The sequence below is a fragment of the Hemiscyllium ocellatum genome, chromosome 16, assembly GCF_020745735.1.
Source record: "Hemiscyllium ocellatum isolate sHemOce1 chromosome 16, sHemOce1.pat.X.cur, whole genome shotgun sequence".
In the NCBI taxonomy this organism is placed as follows: domain Eukaryota; kingdom Metazoa; phylum Chordata; class Chondrichthyes; order Orectolobiformes; family Hemiscylliidae; genus Hemiscyllium; species Hemiscyllium ocellatum.
Window position 1 is genome coordinate 34,642,468 of NC_083416.1, and position 18,298 is coordinate 34,660,765.

Sequence of the window (18,298 nt, forward strand, 5' to 3'; positions counted from 1 at the left end):
TGGGTTTGTTTAGGGGATGTTACAATATTGGAATAGTTAATTAGCAATAGTTAATATTATTTTGTTAAACATCTTGAAAGAGTTTCTTAAGAGGTAAAAATAAAATGTGCTTTGCTTATTATTTAGTAGTTTGATCAAAGGAATTGCATTTGAAATGCAACACCTCACACTTACCTTTAAAATAAGAAAAAGTTATGGTCCACGCTACCTTACAAATATAGTTTGAGGGAATCTGCCTGGTCAATAACAAATTGGGGCCACTTGTCAGGATCAAAACCTCTAACTCAAGGTTGCGTTTAGGATTGTTGGACTCGAAGGCAGAGAGTGATAAGTATTGATATTTATTATTTTGTGTGTTACTTTGGTTTGTTTGAATTGGGTGTTCCCTGTATAATGATGGCTTATTCAGTGACTAAGAGTTTCCTGTGAGTGGAAGAGGTCACTTAGTGTGTTTTACAGAAAGGATAGCATAGTCGCTCAGTCGTTAGCACTGCTGCCTCACATTCCTGGGACCAGAGTTCGATTCTACCCTCGGGTGACTATTTGTGTGGAGTTTGTATGTTCTCCCGGTGTCTGCGTGGGTTTCCTCTGGGTGCTCCAGTTTCCTCCCACCATCCAAAGATGTGCAGGTTAGGTGCATTGGCTATGCTAAATTGCCCATAGTGTTCAGTGCTGTGTAGGTTAGGTGCATTAGTTAGGGCTAAGTGCAAGAAATGGGAGAGGAATGGGTCTGGGTGGGTTACTCTTCAGAGGGTTGATGTGGACTTGTAAGCCAAGTGGCCTGTTTCCACACTGGAGGGATTCTATAATGAGCAATGCAAAGCTTTCGGAGTTGGGGTTGTCTGCCTCTGAGGAAAGGGGAAATAATTGTGGTAACTGTACAGCATTTACAATTGCCAGTAACACCATCAGAATCTTTGGAAATAACTAAAATTCAATAGCAAATGAAACAGTTTAACTTACAATGAAAAGCAGAGAAAAAAAGGAGAATAGGGCCCTAGCAGAAGAATGAGAGCAGAAAGGGAGAAAGACACAGTTTTTGATCTTCAGAAGTTAGAACTGAGCAATCCCAACGGAGCTGAAGGCTTTAAATATGTACAAGCGTTGCCTGAGTTCAACAAGAAGAATGTAGAAGTCTTTTTCATTTCATTTGAGAAAGTAGCTAAACAAGTGAAATGGCTGATAACCATGTGGGTATTATTGATTCAAACAAAGTTGGAAGGTAGAGCTAGTGAGACATTTGCAATAATTATAGAGGACACAGGTGGGGAGTATGATGAGGTGAACAATAGGACAAAATACACCTCTTTTAAAGCCATAGTAATGTGACAGGATGCAGGTTTAGAGGAATATGGGCCAAATGCTGGCAAATGGGATTTGGTCAGATTGGAACGTCTGGTCAGTGAGGACAAGTCGGACCGAAGGGTGTTTCCATGCTGTGTAACTCTGACTCTCTAAGTGGTCATTTCAAATGTCACTAATATGCAAGTACAAAAAGGTAAACGGCCCAATTTGGAACACCAGCCACAATTTGATTAATCAGTCAGAAAGTTTCAGGAGCAATTTTCTTTTAAAATTGCATGACTAAAGTTGGTATTTCTTTAGCTCTGCATGATAAATTAATTTAACACTATCCCTTTAACAAATCTACTTTGGTAAGAAATCTGGCATTGCAAACTCCATCATCAGAGTCTTCCAGGAAAGGAATTGGGTAGGGGGTCTGTCCTTATTACTTCATTCCCCTTTTTGTAGCCTAGGCATTGTTCAAACATATAATCAGGCTCAACTTCAGTTAGGTTGACTAGGTTGAGAATTAGGTGCTTTTGCAATGTGTACTAAATTTCTTTGCTTTCACTAGTACCTTTTTTTTGTATCAATCGGGGTGCTATTTGACAGAAAAGGATCCTCCTACAACACATCATCTATGGCTAAAGTTGTACACTCTTGCTCATCTTAGAGGTTAAAGTCCATTGACCCATCTTCAGGATTCTGTTGAGTTTTCCATAATTTCTGTTTTTTTTTGTTTTTGGAGTATTCTTGTTAGGTATTTTTGTTTTTCTTCTTATATCCAGAAGTGCTCTTACAGACAACTGAACATTTCCTCCCCATCACCAAATTATTTGTGATATTTTTAATCTATTAACCACCATCAGTATATCACTCATGTTTTCCAATTGATTAATTTATAAGCAAAGCCTATTAAGGGCAGTTTAGTCATTTTCATTCCTTTGTTTCTAAGTATGAAACGATGGTGTATAACTTTCCTAAAAGCCAGCATTAGGTAAGCAAATAGTAGATGTTCCAGTTTAGAAATTGTCTTGGTATCCCTCTATCTCATCACCACCATTTGCTACCTGACATACCTGCACTAGCCTACCTTCCCACGAATGATATTATTTCAACATATTGATATGAAAGTAAATTCTTCTGGTGATCTAGAGTGTCAATCAGATAACTTACTTTATCAATCCTTTAGACTAGCCTATATGGAGCACTGAACCATATACTCAACAGCTCATTCTGTAAAAACAATAACACTAACACCTCATCTCCCTGCTTGTCAACCCATGGTTTCATGGTTGTTTACAATGTTTTATGTTTCTGGAGGTAACTTAGTTCCCTGTCAGCTGCTCCCAGAACACTGATGCATAGCTCTTTTGCATACCTTTACTTCCAATTAGTTTCAAAAGACTAAAACTAGAAGAGTCCTTAGGTGAATTCTCATGTAACAAAGGAAATTCCAGTGATGAGGATACACATGCAGTGTGCTCTCACCATCTCGTTGTTGAGATTCCTTTAAGATCGTAAACTAACCCGTAAAACCATGAATACAGGACTTCAAACCAACTGAAGAGTTGGAGAACTTTTCAGTACTGGAGCAGCAGCAAAACAAAATGTGAGGCCAACAATCTTACATAAGGCAGGGCTCTTGTATAAACAGCTTCCATTTCCCCCTGTACATAGTACCTTTAGTGTAGTAATTTTACAGGAGTGAAAGCAAACAAAATACAATGCTCATCACATAAGGATAAATGGCCACTTGGCCAAAGTGGTAGGCTTTAGCTAGAGCCTTAAAATGAGACAATGTGGAAACAAGGTTTATGGGGGAAAGTAGATAGACCAGGAGCAATTAAAATCAAAAGGTCAGAATTTAGAGTGCAGACATCTGACATGAAGAGAGAAGTAGGAGATTAGAGATAGGGAGAGTTGAAGCCATGGAAGGATTTGAACACAAGAATAAGACTTAAAATTGAGGCAATGTAACTCAGTAAGCTTGACTAAAGTGAGAATGCTTGCTAATTTCAGTGATCATTTCCAGTGTTACCACCACAGATAATTAAGGTCAGAGCCTGAGAATTCAGTGGTAAGTATCTCATTTCCTGGCTTCTCAAAATTTGTCCAGAAAGGCATAAATCAGGACTTAGATTCTAGATTATAGTGGTGCTGGAAAAGCATAGCAGTTCAGGCAGCATCCGAGGAGCAGTAAAATCAACGTTTCGGGCACAAGCCCTTCATCAGGAATAGAGGCAGATTGCCTGCAGTGTAGAGAGATAAATGAGAGGAAGTGGGGGTGGGGAGATAAATCAGGACTGCTCCACTTAGCTGGATGAGTGCAGTTCCAATACTCCAAAAAATGTAACCACATCCAGGACAAAAGTTGTTTACCTAATCAATGTCTGATCCATCACATTACTCTTTCATTCCATACAATACAGGAACATTATGAAATATCCTCCAGGGCTTCTTCAACAGCACCTACCAAATCTGTGACTTCTGCCATCCAGAATAAAAAAAAAAGAGTAGTACATGTAAAGGATCACCACTGCCTTCAAGTCCCTTGGAGATAATCATCTTGACTTATTGTTCTGTTCGCCGAGCTGGAAGTTTTTGATGTCGCCTAGCCAGGGGACGAAACGCTTGCAACATCAGTGCTCTGCAGCCTCCTGCGAAGCGCTTCTTTGCCGGAAGCGGCAAGGATAGACCACTATAAATACCAGAAGAAACATCAAAGAAGCGCTTCGCAGGAGGCTGCAGAGCACTGATGATGTCTCCTAGCCAGGGGACGAAACGCTTGCAACAAAAACTTCCAGCTCGGCGAACAGAACCACAACAACAAGCACCCGAGCTACAAATCTTCGCACAAACCTTGAACATCTTGACTTAGAAATATATCTGTTTCTTCACTGTCACGAGGTCAAAAACCTGGAACAGTCTAACAACACTGTGGGCATACAAATACAATATGAAGGGAAAAGTTATGAGGCAGTGGTTCACCAGCACCTTCTCAAGTATCATGCAATGGATAATAAATGCTGGCCTTGCTTGTACATTCATATCCAAAGAATGAACAAAAAAATGGTGTGGTTAACCAGGAAAGTATCAAAATACTGTACACTAGTCTGGAGGTTACCAAAATAGAGAAAGCAGACAAGGAATTCGAAAACAAGAATGAAAATTTTAATGCTAATGATCACAAAGTCTTTGAAAGAACATATATCCTCTTGTCAACATCACCCCAAGCCTGCAATTATACTGGACTCAAACAAAAACTGTGCGGTGCAAAACTTAATTCTGCAGCAGCAAGTTTGCCACAATTAAGTTCGAGCTTGGAAGGTACCGAGAGGAGATTGGCAAATTACACACCGGATCAACTGCTTTACGTGCTATTACTTATCATTCTCAATCATGTCAAAAATATAAGCTGTTGCACATCAGTCCTAAGTTGTAATTTGTTAAACTTTGAAACAAATTTAAAAACACACATTGTGGCAAATACGTAGAGGCTCAATCAGAGCACAAACTACATAAAACTTGTATGAACTGAAAATGAGTTAACAGAAATAAATGTAACACGCCTGAACAGAAAAAAGTTTTGTGTTTGTATAATTTGTATTCAAAACTGACATCCACTGTACTAGTCTGGTTGCACAAAACAGCGATAAACAGTCAGTCCCAAGAGATTTGACTTACCTCAACCTTCTGTCAGCCAATGATTACTCCAAGTTGGATCTGAAACTATTAAACCGCGCCTTCAAATATTCAATAAAAGCTGGATCACTAGTTAGGAAAAGTGACAGTTTAAAGGTGACAAGGAACCAAGGTGAAAAAGGTCAAACTGAGTGCATTTCATTAAACAAGACAAAATCAGTAACTTACACATACCGTGTCAAATAATATAAAACACGTGAAATAATGCATATTTTTGCATGTATTCTACAAAGTTTGGTGAGAAATCAAAGCAGAATTTGGAAAAATAATATTGGGGGAAGGTCCAGAGAAATAAGTTTTCAGAAAATGCTTTTCATACTTAAATACTTTATTATAATGCAATTTCCCTGCCATTTCGTTCCTTGGAAGCAGTGCATAACAAAATGCATGCCATTGTGTAATGAAATACTATTTTCAGTTACTGGTTCATGACTCCTATTCTTGGTTAATTGCCTCACACTAATGGATCAGTATAATGTTCAAATTAGATACATGTATATAAAAAAAAAGACAAGACAAATTTTGTGTTTTTTTCTTCAAGTCTTCATTTACAAAATGTAACTCAAAAAAAAGGCACATCAGTACCAAAGAATATTCAAAGAACTAAGTCATGTCTTTTATTAAGCTTTGTCGTCTGCCAAAGAACATGGCCTTGATTTTTAATACATATTTTTCTACCTAACAATATTGTAACAAAATATCAGAAAATGTTCATCTTAGTAACTATATAATTGGGGATATAAATAGCCTCTTCTTAAAACCTATTTATTTCCCTTTCAATAACATTTGAATGAATTAAATTGTATAAACATATGAAATGATACTGCTTCCGGAAGCCAATTAATTTTAAGAGCATTTCTATACAGAAATCATTTGTACACAAATATTTTATACACAATTATATAATTTGTTCCAAAAGTATTTGGGGTATAATTCAGCTACACAGTGCTGATAAATCAAATCTTGCAGGCTGTAGTCTCTGGCCTTTGGACAGTCATGAGCAAGAAAGGCATAGTCAGATATAATCATCGTGAACAGGCTCTCCACTGACATCACAGTAATGTATGAAAATAGCTACAACTCGCTGAAACACACCACTCTTCATCTGTCTTCTCTCAGAGATTTCCTCACCAATTGTTTCCATGCAAATGTCAGCTGACAACTGCCCTTTTCTCCGTGGAGCGTAGATTGTAGCTGGAGGGAAGAAAACAGGACAATTACATACAGAATCAGTGTCACACAGCATGGAAACAGACCCTTTGGCCTAACTTGCCCATATCAACCAAATATTCCAAACTAAATTAGTCCCATTTTTCCTGCACTTGACCCATATTCTTCTAAACCTTTATTTCATGTACATATCCAAATGTTGTAACTCTACCTGCATCTACCACTTTGTCTGGCAGTTCACTCTATGTACAAACCACTATGTGAAAAAGTTGCCCCTTGGGTCCCTTTTCAATCTTTCTCCTCTCACCTTAAACCTATACCTTCTAGTTTTGAACTCCCCAGCCCTGGGGAAAATACCTTTGCTGTTCACCTTGTCTATACCCCTCATGATTTTAAGAACTTCTATAATGCCACCACTCAACCTCCTATGCTCCAGTGGTAAAATGTCCCTGCTTATCTATCCTCTCCTTAACTCAAACCCTCCAATCACAGTAACATCCTTGAAACGTTTTTCTGCACTCTCGCCAATTTAATAATATCTTTCCTATGGCAGGGCAACAGAATGCCAAACATGATCTCACCAAAGGCCTGTAAAACCTCAACATGACATAGCAACTCTTAAGCACAACGGTCTGAGCAATAAAGGTAAGCATTCCAGATGCCTTTTTACCACTCTGTCTACCTGTGAAGCAATGTTCAAGGAGCTATGTACCTGTACGCCAAGTTCTCTATGTTCTACAAGAATGTCTGGGGCTCTACCATTTACTGTCAAGACCTGCCCTTATTCGTTTGACCAAAATGCAACACTTCACATTTATCTAAATTAAACTCCATCTGCCACTCCTCTGCCTATTGACCCAATTAATCATGATCCCTTTGTAATCTTAGATAACCTTCATCACTGTCCACAATACCACCACTGTTAGTGTCATCCATAGACTTACTAATTATGCTTCCTATATTCTCATCCAAATAGTTTATACAAATGACTCAGCACTAACCCTACAGAACGTTGCTGCTCAGAGGCCTCCGGTCTGAAAAACAACTCTCCACCACCACTCTCTGTCTCCTACCATCAAGCCAATTGTATCTCCAATTAGCAAGCTCTCTCAGAATCCCATGCGATCTAACTTTGCTAACCAGTCTACCACGCGGAACTTTGTCAAAGGAGTTACCAAAACCCACTTAGACAATGTCTAACATACTGCCCTGATCTATTTTCTTGGTCATATCCTCACAAAACGCCATTAAGTTTGACAGACACTATTTCCCATGCACAAAGCCATGCCAACTACCCCTAATCAGCATTTGCTTTTCCAAACACATGTAATCCTGCCTTTCAGAATCACTCCAACAATGCAACCACCATGCTGGGATCTCTCTTCAGCATCTGCAGTCCTCATTTTCTCCTAACCACCATGGATGTCAGACTCACTGGTCTATAATTCCCAGGCTTCTTTTTGCAGGCTTTCTTGAATAATGGCACAACATTTGCTATTTCCAGTCTTCCAGCACTTCATCTGTGGCTATAGTTGATAGAAATATCTCTGCTATGCACTCCACAATTACTGCCCTAGATTCCCACAATGTCCTGGGATACACTTTATCAGGTCCTGGAGATGAGTCCACCTTTGTGCTTTTTAAGACCTCCAGCACCTTCTTTTCTATAAAGTGAGCTGTTTCAAGATATCAATATTTACTTATAAGCTCCCTACCTTCCACGTCTTTCTTCACAGTAAATGCTGAAGCTATATAATCGTTTAGTATCTCTCCCATGTCATGTGGTTCCACACAGACAACCTTGTTGATCTTTACGGGGCCCCATTGTCTCCCAAATTGGACTTTTGCCTTTAATATACTTGTAGAATCTCTCTGGATTATCCTGAGCTTTGGCAGAAAGGGTTATCTCATTTTTGCTTTTGCCCTTCTGATTTCCCTCTTCAGAATGCCTCACTTTCCTTATACTCTGACAAACATTTATCTGTACTTGACATGTGCCTCTTCCTTATTCTTGACCAGAGCCTCAATTTTTCTATTCATCCATTGCTTCCTCCTTCTACCAGCTGTACCCTTCACTCTAAAAGAAACATACCAAACTGAACTCTTGTTTTTTCACTTTTGAAAGCCTCTCATTTGCCAGTCATTTTTTTTTAACCTGCAAATAGTCTACCGAATTAACTCATGAGCGTTCCTGTCTCACTGTCAAAATTGGCTTTACTCCAATTTAGAACTTTAACTTTTATACAAGGCCCATCCTTTTCCACAACTATTTTAAAACTAATAAAAGTACAATCACTGGTCCCAAAGTGTTCCCCAGTAATACTGCAATCACTTGCTCTGCATTATTTCCCAAAGAGAAGTCAAGATTTGTTCCTTCTCTAGTAGATAAATCCACATATTGATAAAGAAAATTTTCTTGAACACATTTAACAAATTCTTCGCCTCCCAAGTCTTTAACACAGACCACCCTGATGTGATCTGTAGCATGTCACTTTCCATCCCAGTCTATGTTTAGAAAGTTGAAATCCCCGATTAAAACCCTATTATTCTTACACATTTGAGATCACTCTATATATTTACTGATTACTGAGGTGAGGCGGAGTGGGGGGGTTGTGTAATCCCAAAGTGATCACCCCATTCTTATTTCTAAGTTCTACTCATATAGTTTCTCTGGACAATCGCCCAGGATTATCCTAAGTACAGCAGTATCTTCTAATTAAAAACACTGTTCTCCCACCTCTCTTGCTTCTCTTTCTTCCCTGCCTGTAGCATCTGAAGCCTGGAACATATTATAGAGTTTAAGAATATTCAATTTAGTTTAATTGAATTACAGGTACTTTTAAAAGTACATCATCTAGAAAAATAACAATTAATTTGCCATAAATAAAGACGTCTACTATTACGACTGACAGCAATATTCAACCTCCATCATTTGATTTCAATAAACAAAGCTTTCATGGACCATAAATCATTTTAAAATAGATATTGCTTACTTAAAATGGCTACAGTCATCACCTGACAAGCCCAGAAATCCCACAAAGAATATACAAATGGAATTACAATTTTAATCATGAGGTCCTGAAACACAGTCAGGATTAGGGTTAGGAAATTCACATCTCTTGCTTTATTTACATCTAGATGGTAACTTCACATATTAAAGAAAAAAAAACAGACACCTGTGGAGGGTTCAATTTGAAAAAGATAATGGAGCTAGTGTTGGAATATACAAAGGAACCATACTTTAACTGAACAACAAAGCAGAGACAAAACAACATACGCTGAGAACATCAAGGATATTGGAAGTTCTTTTCTCTCTCTCTCTCTCATAGTTTCTGAATTTAATGATTCTATCTGAAGAAAAGTAAATTGGAATAACAATGATTCACTGAAAACTCCAGGACACATACAATTTCACCGTTATGGAGGAAAACAAAACACCTAAGCATTTGGATTCAGGTCTTTTCATGAGCACAACTGAAAGACTCTTAGAAAATATAACTAAATTGCAACTGACTTCCTGCAGGTACCAGATATTCATCTTTGTACCCCACTTAACTTTCTTTGTAAGCTCATTAATTGAACGTTAATGTTGTCACTTTTTATTCGAGAGGGTAAAATAAAACTCCACTCAGGAAAGGCTTGAAATTGACTTTCTGATTAAATTATTTTACCTTCCCAAGAATGAAGCATAAAGACTAACCGAAAGCAGGGATAAGTTTAAAAAAAAAGGGTGTAAAACTACTCTTCATCTGGTCATAATACCACAAATACGGCTTGGATCATGAAATGAGGAAGAACTTTGGTTCTTACTCACTTCGCTGCAGTGATGCTGCTCTGATCACATGGGCTCAATTTTAACTCCATATAAGTGGGTGTATTTTGAAAACTTGCTCTCAAGACATATAATGAAAGGAAATCTAACTACAAGTTTTTTTTATTATTCTTTATCTTTTAATCATTCCTCCCCCATGAAGACATTACTGTTCAAAATAAATTTTTGCTCCTTGTGCCCTCCTCCTTTCACACAAATGTTAAATAAAGCTTAATTCCACAGAAACGTATATGATAAAGCCTGAATATTAAATTAAGGATTATAAGACTGTGTGCTATTAAGATAAGCTGGTGAAAAAAAGTAAAGATTTCAAAACAATTTCATGTCAAAAGCAGCAAACATATTGGAAATACATACTTAACAGGACACGATTGGATTGTAAGCTCCGCTTTTTGAGGTATTAGGCAGATGAGCTTCTACAGATAGCATGCCTTTTTGAGTAGCACAGAAGTGTAAAATGTAGAAGACAGGAGCAGCAGTCAGCCAATTGACCCCATGAGCCTGCTCCACTTTCAATATGGTCATGGTTGATCATTGGGTTCAATGATCCTAATCCTGCCCTCCCCTCATATCCCTTGATCCCTTTAGCTAAAAGAGGTAAATCTATCTCTTTCTTGAAAATACAATGTTTTGGCATCAGCCATTTTCTGTGGTACTGAGTTCCACAGATTCAACATTCTGAGTTCTGCTCCTAAGGACTGGATAATTTCCAATTTCAATTCATAATCTGTCCTAAATTACCCTAGTATAGTCAAGATTGGCATCAGCATCCCAAATTTGTGGTTTTGGTTGTGGCGCAATGTTACTGCTGAACTTTTTCTGTTCTTAAACTTCAATGCATCACATGAAGTGTCACAATGAACCAGCAAAAGAGGGATAACAAATACTGGGTTGAAAAAAATATATGCAGATCCACAATGAAGAAACCAAAAATCATTCCATGCACCTTCAAAAAGCTTAAACCCTGGTTTGAAAACCATGGCCTAGATACCTAGTGATTGAAAGAGTACTTACTTCTCTCATCATCTTCAAAGTCATATCTTGCATAGCTGTTCGGTTCTGCAGTGCGTAGTGAACGAAGCCAAGGAAAGTCAGTGATCATGAAGTAGGGAGCTCCATCTACTGTTCCTATCAAAAGAAAATCCTGAGTAGAACATCTAACAATTGAGAAAGTTATATTTTACTCCCCTGCTCAAGCGGAAGACATAAAAATTCACTGAATAAGTAAAAGACTAATTCCTAAACCTATATGCACAATAATACATATTGGCATTGATATGTGCATAACATAAATTTTAACGATAGTACAATGCACCTCAATACTTCAGTGGATGGAAGGAATTTGGGAGAATGACCATAAACCATAATCTCTCTCATAGGTGTAATGTTAATTGTCGGAATGAATGTTGCATTCCACAAAAATAAATTTGCTAATACTAATTCAGAGCAACGAAGGAACTTAAAAAATGCATTATTACAACAAAATTCCAAAGTAAAACAATTATAGCACAGGAAAAGCAAGGCATGTCTATGCTGATATTTATTTACTATCTCAGCCTTCTCTTCTTTATACTTCACCTCTTCTCATCAAGAAGTGTATTTCTTTTGCCCTCATGTATACATCTAGTTTTCCCTTAACATATATGTGCTTTGCATTGAACACTGAGTTCAGCATTCTCATCATTTTTCAAGTAAAGAATCATATTTAATCTAACCATCATTGAGATATTCAGTGGTATTACCATAACCAAATCTCTCATTATCAATATCTTAGGAGTTACACTGTCCAAAGACTGGACTGAACTATGTAAATAGTTGGTTCAGTTAGTTCAATAGCTAGTTTGGTCTCCACCTGCGCACCCCGCCGTGCTTTTCCAGCACCACTCTGATCTCTACTCAATAGCTAGTTTAGTACACTGACTAAAAAAAACAGGGAACTTGGAGTAGCTCACCTCCCAACTCCCCAAAGGCTGTTGAACATCTACAAGACACAAATCATTGCCTAGATAAATGCAGCTCTAACACCACTTCCAACATTCACCACTAATGCATTGACAGCAGTGTTTATCATCTGCTAGATGCAATGCGGCAACTCACCAAGACTCCTTCAACAATATCTACCTACACTGTGACCTGTATAAGGATGAAGGCATCTGATGCATAGGAACAACATGCAAGTTCCACTCATAGCTTTTCATATCTGACTTGGAATCCAGATTGTCAAGACTTCACTGTTGTTAGGTCAAAACCTCGAAACCCTTGTCCTAACAGCACTGTGTGTACGCTTACACTAGCAGTAGTAGTAAATGCTGGACTAACTAGCAACACATCCCAAATGAAAAAAAAAAGCTATTGCTGAAATGTGCAAATTTAAGGACAGATATCAGGGATGTTCTGAGAACAAGTTACTCTGTCCAATACAAAAAGCCAAGTACTCAGGAGTCAGAACAAAGAGCAAACTCTGCACAGAACAGCTAGCTTCAGGCAAACACTTCTAGCAGGATTTTGGATAGTTAACGTTTGTCCAAAACCTTGGTTTTCCTCTCAATTAGCATCACTACCGTATAGATAACTCTTTCTCTAACTCTGCACTGCATAAAACTGGACTTTCAGTCAGTCAGAGATAGTACTATTTAGGCATAAGATCATGTTCTTTGGGGCATGTTTTCCAAACACTGCTTGGTGCACTAGGGAAAAGAACTAATATACAATGAGGATCAGTAATAAGCAGGTAAGGAAGTTGGCAGAAGTGACTGCTAAATTAGAGATCATCAGAAAAAAAGCAAGTAACGATAAAGCTACTACTGAGAATGTGAGATGGGATAAATAGTCACTTGATGTTTTCCTTTGAAGATAGCAACCTGCTCATCACTACCAGTCTGCTGATTAAAGCTCAATGGTAAAATGAAGACCTTGGTACCTGAGCTTAATACTTTTAAGGTGTATATCTAAAAACTAGTTGCGCTTATGATCTTGTAGCTACCTAAAGTCTGAAAACTCCAGTTTGATAACTGATAAATCATATACTGGCACCAACCTTCCAAACTATAAATATCCCTCCCCCAAGGGTACTTGAGATATTTTTTCACATCTTCTTCAGTGCGAGTAGCTTCAGGGAAGAACTCATACTTGATCAATTCTCTTTAAGAAGAAAATCAAAAAAATCAATTTAAGATCAGCAACTTTAGTATATGCAAGTATAATTTACCCAACAAAATTACTATTTGATAATCTAATAAATTTACTAAATTTGGCACTCATGCAAAATCATAATATTACAGTTAACAATTTCTATACTGCTTATCCATCCTCTACTCAATTTCTTTGACTCATTAGATTTCTGTTTAAATCAGTCTGTACTTTATAATTCATCCAGAAATTACGAGTAATAATATTACTATTTTTAATTGTAAATTCTATGATTTTATTAAGGTAATTTCAACATTTTACAACTTAAAACACTTACTGATTAATATTTGCTATTGTGTCCATCCAGCTACGAATGCGAACCTTGTTTCGCACATTTGGAGGATTGCTAAACTCATGAATAATACAGATGTGATAGGGATAAGGTCCACTAAATATCATCCGCTCCAATTTTAAAGTATCAATCTGCAACAATATGAAAAGAAATTGATATTCTTTAAAACAACTTCCAAATTTAAAAAATGCAATTATAGTCTTCATTCTCCCTTATGAAACAGGTATGTTTAATTTTAAAAACACGAAACCTTTTCTGGTCATTTGTTTATATTCTACTAAGTTTTTGAATATCTTGAAACCTATTTAAGGGAGCCTGATAAAGGCAAAGAATGACATCTGCTGTTGACAAAATTTACATTTTCATAAATTAATAAAACAATAAAAATACTTGATTTATTAGCAGAATTATTTTCACTTCACTGGAGAATTCATCACTAAAGATCTAAATTAATGGAAACACTTAGCAATGTCGAATGATGCGCCTGACCTATTCAGTATCTTCAATAGCATTCTAATTTTGTGCCAGATTTCCAGAGCATTTATATTTTGCTTTAATTTACTTATTCACAAAATGTGAGTTTAATTGGCAGTTATTGCCAATCTGTAAACACTCTTAACAGGGGATGGTTAGCCACCCATTTGATCTACAGAAATCCATCTGGTGATAGTAGTCTAAAACTGCTGTTAATAAAAGTTTTAAGGCATCAATGATGAAAGAATGACAACATCTTTCCAACACAGGATGGTGTACAACTTGGAGAGTTCTTTCTATAAGCCAATGCTCATCCTTCCAACTGGCAGATCACAGATCTAGGAAGCGTTACTGAAGTAGTATCAATAAGTTGCTGTAAGTGCATCTCTGGATGGCATACACAGTATCCTTGCCACAGACAGGTGAAAGTTTAAAGTGGTGGAGAGAGTGCCAATCAAGTGGATGGTTAGTTCTGGCATCAAGGTTCAAGTGATGTTTGAATTTCACTCCCATAAGCAAATCCAAAGCACTTTGATACACTCCACATCTGAACCAAGTGGGACATCAACCAGACACCACAAAATGCTGTTCCTGTATCTACAATTTACATGTTCGGACCAATTAAATTTATAGCCAATGTTGACCAACAGAAGTTTCTAGAACACAACAGCTGCTTTTTATTAAAAAAAATTAAATAATTCAAATTAACTAACAGCTTCATAACTGCTACTTTGAAAAGCAAAAATGAACATATCAATGCTCAAACAGCAGGGACTGGGACTAAATGAACAGTTCACCTAAAGACATGACACAGGTATAATATCCCAATGTTGTAGCTCTAATGACAATGCTTCTCAGCTGAAAGCAGGGCAAAGAAAGTAATGCTGGAAATTCTTTTCAGTTCCCACATATCACCAATCCCAATATGTAAGGCAAATTATAATTGACAAAGGTGCAAAGCACGTCTATAGACAGATTCAAATATCACTAATTGGGAGAGCTCACACTTCAGAAATTAACTGTTTGAAACATTACCAGAGAAATAATGGCTTGGCAAACATCGCATATCACTATCAAGAATCAAACAATTTATTCTTCCATGAAAATCTGGTACATGTTGTTTTATAATGGGACATATACAAATCAATTAAACTGTCTCTGATCTATTGCAAATGACAATAGAAATTAAAGATAACTTTTTAATAGACATTACAAATAAAAGTCAATTGTATTTAAGATAACTACATTCACTCACCTGTTGCATTGGTCGCAGATAAATGATACGGTTCCGTTCAGGAGGCATTTGTAAAATCTGGTCAAGCACTTGTTCAATATTGAGCTTCCGACACTGCACATAGTCAAAGCGGTTTACAATTGGTGTATTCTCAACCTTTAGGTGCTTTAGTACCCGACATCGAGTAGCTTAAAAATGAACGTACACCAACATTTACTTATTAAATCATGCTTGCTATCTAAAGATTTTATGAAATAGATTGAAATTAATATTCAGGCCAAATATCATGAAAGTGAATACAAAAACACAGCTTAATCCAGTGTACTGAAGCAACAAAAATTTTTGAAGCTTTTATTTTCATCAGTTTTAATATTTATTAGCAGGCATTTCATGTTAAAAAGGTCTAAGACATGTCAGAGACCATGAGATAAAACTTAATACAAAACTAAAGGAGGAGGTATTTAAAATAATGAATGACGTTGTTTAAGGATGACCTTAAAGTTGGAAGGGAGCTAGAGAGGCAAAGGAGGCTGGGAAGAAATTCATGTGCAAGGTATTATATAATGGAAAGTACAAACACCACTAGTGGGCAAAAGTACTTTTATGCCTATAGTGAAAATGGACAATCAATCTTCAATTTTTAGCATTTGACTGTAATCGAGACTTTCATGGATGAAAGCGGTTTTAAAAAGTACATTTTAATAGTGATATAGCCCACACAGCCCACATGGGATATATACAAAACCAGTTGCTTTGAAATTACCATTTTTAGCCAAAAGGTTCTGAAACTGACAAGCATCAAGAAGTTGGCATCAGCACATATTGACAGATGAAAGATTGCTTACAACATTCTAGCTTGAAATGAAAAAGCCAAAGACCCTAGAATTTACAAAGGAACACATCTCAACCATCCTCTGATCAAGTGCACAGGAGAAATAATGAAGACAAATAACAAGGATGATGCTCAAAGATTTTCTCTGTCTGCCTCCCTCAATCACAGAAATCAGCATTGGTTAAAAAGCAACTGGGAAGAATATCACTTTTCAGAGAACAGTATCTGCAAACTTCACTGCTAAAGAAATAGGGTAACAGCTAAACAGATGGAGTTGGTCATTTAATTTGCATAACTCAAGGATCTCCTAAGACCCATTACTGCATATGCCTTCACTTTCCTGTCTGATATAAATCCATTTTCTCTCCTTCCCTTTGCACTTCTTAACATGCACTTATGAACATGCGTATGTGCTTGTGTGCGCATTTGATCTGTTTTGTTATTTCTTGGGGGTAGCAGGAAATGAAATTCTACTCTTACACTCAAGAAAAAAAAACAGAATTGGTAGTCTTTCATACAGTAATTGTGCCCACATGATAGATGGCATACACGAGTGAAGATAGGACATTGTCTTCACAAGGACTGGGCAGTGGCCATTCATGGATAGATGTGGATGTTGACTGTAGACAGTGGTGCCATGGAATCACTCAGTGATGGATACTGAACAACCGTCCCCTTCTCCCCAGCTCCTCAAACAAGAGTACAACATGGTGCAACATGGCACAGTACTGATTCATCTGTTTGAAAGGGCAGTAGATGGTCATCAGCAGTAGGTTTCCTTGCCATTATATGATGCAATGGGACCTACACCAACATCAAGGACTTAGAATGCTACTCTCCTTGACAGTTCTCTCTCCCATTGTGCCACCAACATTGATGGATTTGTCCTGCAATAGGAAAGGCTCAGTCAGGCATGATGCTAGAATGATATTTGCTTAAACATAGAAATTAGGATTACAATAGGTATTTCAAGCCTGCTCAGACATTCAGCATGATCATGACTGATTCTCAATCTCAGTGCGATAACCCTGCTTTCTCTCCATATCATCTAATACCCTTTAAATATCTAAAAATGTATTAATCTCGTTCTTGAATATACTCAGTGAGATGGCCTCCAAAGCCTTTCGTGGTAGCAAAATCTATGGATTGACCGTCCTGGGTTAAATGTTTCCTCATTTTGTCCTTAATGGCCTACTCTTTATCCTGAGGCCATGACTTAGTCTCTAGACACCCCAACTACATCCTCCATTCATCTAGTTAGTATCCTGTTCAAATTTTATAGATATGGCCGCGATGTCCTAGATGAGCTGCAAAAGCCTAGGTTTAGGGTGTCAGAGGAACAGTCACTTGTTTTATACAGGAATAAAGTCCAATCAGAAGTGTCAGAAATAGTCAGAACAGATACCGGAGAGTTAAAAGAGCTCTAAAAAAAAAGGATAATAGCCACAAAGAAAAGTCAGGAAGGATTTGAAAAGGCGACACCCCAGAGCAAGAGATATAGTTCACAGATACTTTTATGGGAAAATTACAGGGAATCAATGAAATTCTCAAACAGATCAGAAGAAAGTGAATAGGAATGCTAACTTGAGGAGCCACAGAGGAGTACAGCAGAAGTTGAACTTACACTTGATGACAATGGTATTCCAAAAAAACTGGAACAGATTACAGAAAAACCCATTCATGAAATAAAGGGAAAAAGAATGAGAACATATCCCTTGGTAATGCCACCAGGCGCATATCAGTGCATGAAACACACTGGGAGATCCAAAGGGACAGAAACAAGTTTTAAACCTGAGGAAATCCACTCAGGTCGAAGAAGTTAAATGAGATGCAGGATGTAAGTTCAGACAGCAAACCTCAGGTTACCATTCATCAACTTTCTAGAAAATTAATTTGTGAAAAGGCCTAAATCTAGATCATGAGCAAACAAGGAGTACGTGAAATTATGGCACAGCATTGTGAGCTAGTCAGATTGCGAGCCCCAAAGAGGTTTTCAATCCAGGTTAGGACAAAGTGAACGATTAGATTAAATTCCCTACAGTGTGGAAACTGGCCCTTCAGCCCAACAAGTCCATACTGACCCTCAGGAGAGTAACCTACCCAGACCCATTTCCCTCTGACTAATGCACCTAACACAATGGGCAATTGAGCATGGCCAATTCACCTGACCTGCACATCTTTGGACTGTGGGAGGAAACCGGAGTACCCGGAGGAAACCCACGCAGACACAGGGAGAATGTGCAAACTCTGCATAGACAGTTTCCAGAGGCTGAAATCGAACTTGGG

General features: G+C 37.6%; 1 protein-coding gene across 1 annotated transcript in view; it reads right to left on the reverse strand.

Annotated features, from left to right (window-relative positions):
- Window positions 1-5,631: 5,631 nt before the first annotated feature.
- Window positions 5,632-18,298, reverse strand: part of fbxo38 (F-box protein 38) — a 71,595-nt gene continuing 58,928 nt past the window's right edge. Inside the window, exons 18-22 of the mRNA XM_060836775.1 lie at window positions 15,202-15,368; window positions 13,458-13,603; window positions 13,029-13,132; window positions 11,006-11,119; window positions 5,632-6,183 (exon numbers count right to left, since the gene is read on the reverse strand). Of these exons, the coding sequence (XP_060692758.1) occupies window positions 6,005-6,183; window positions 11,006-11,119; window positions 13,029-13,132; window positions 13,458-13,603; window positions 15,202-15,368 (710 nt within the window). The 3' untranslated portion in view covers window positions 5,632-6,004. The remainder of the gene's footprint in view (window positions 6,184-11,005; window positions 11,120-13,028; window positions 13,133-13,457; window positions 13,604-15,201; window positions 15,369-18,298) is intronic.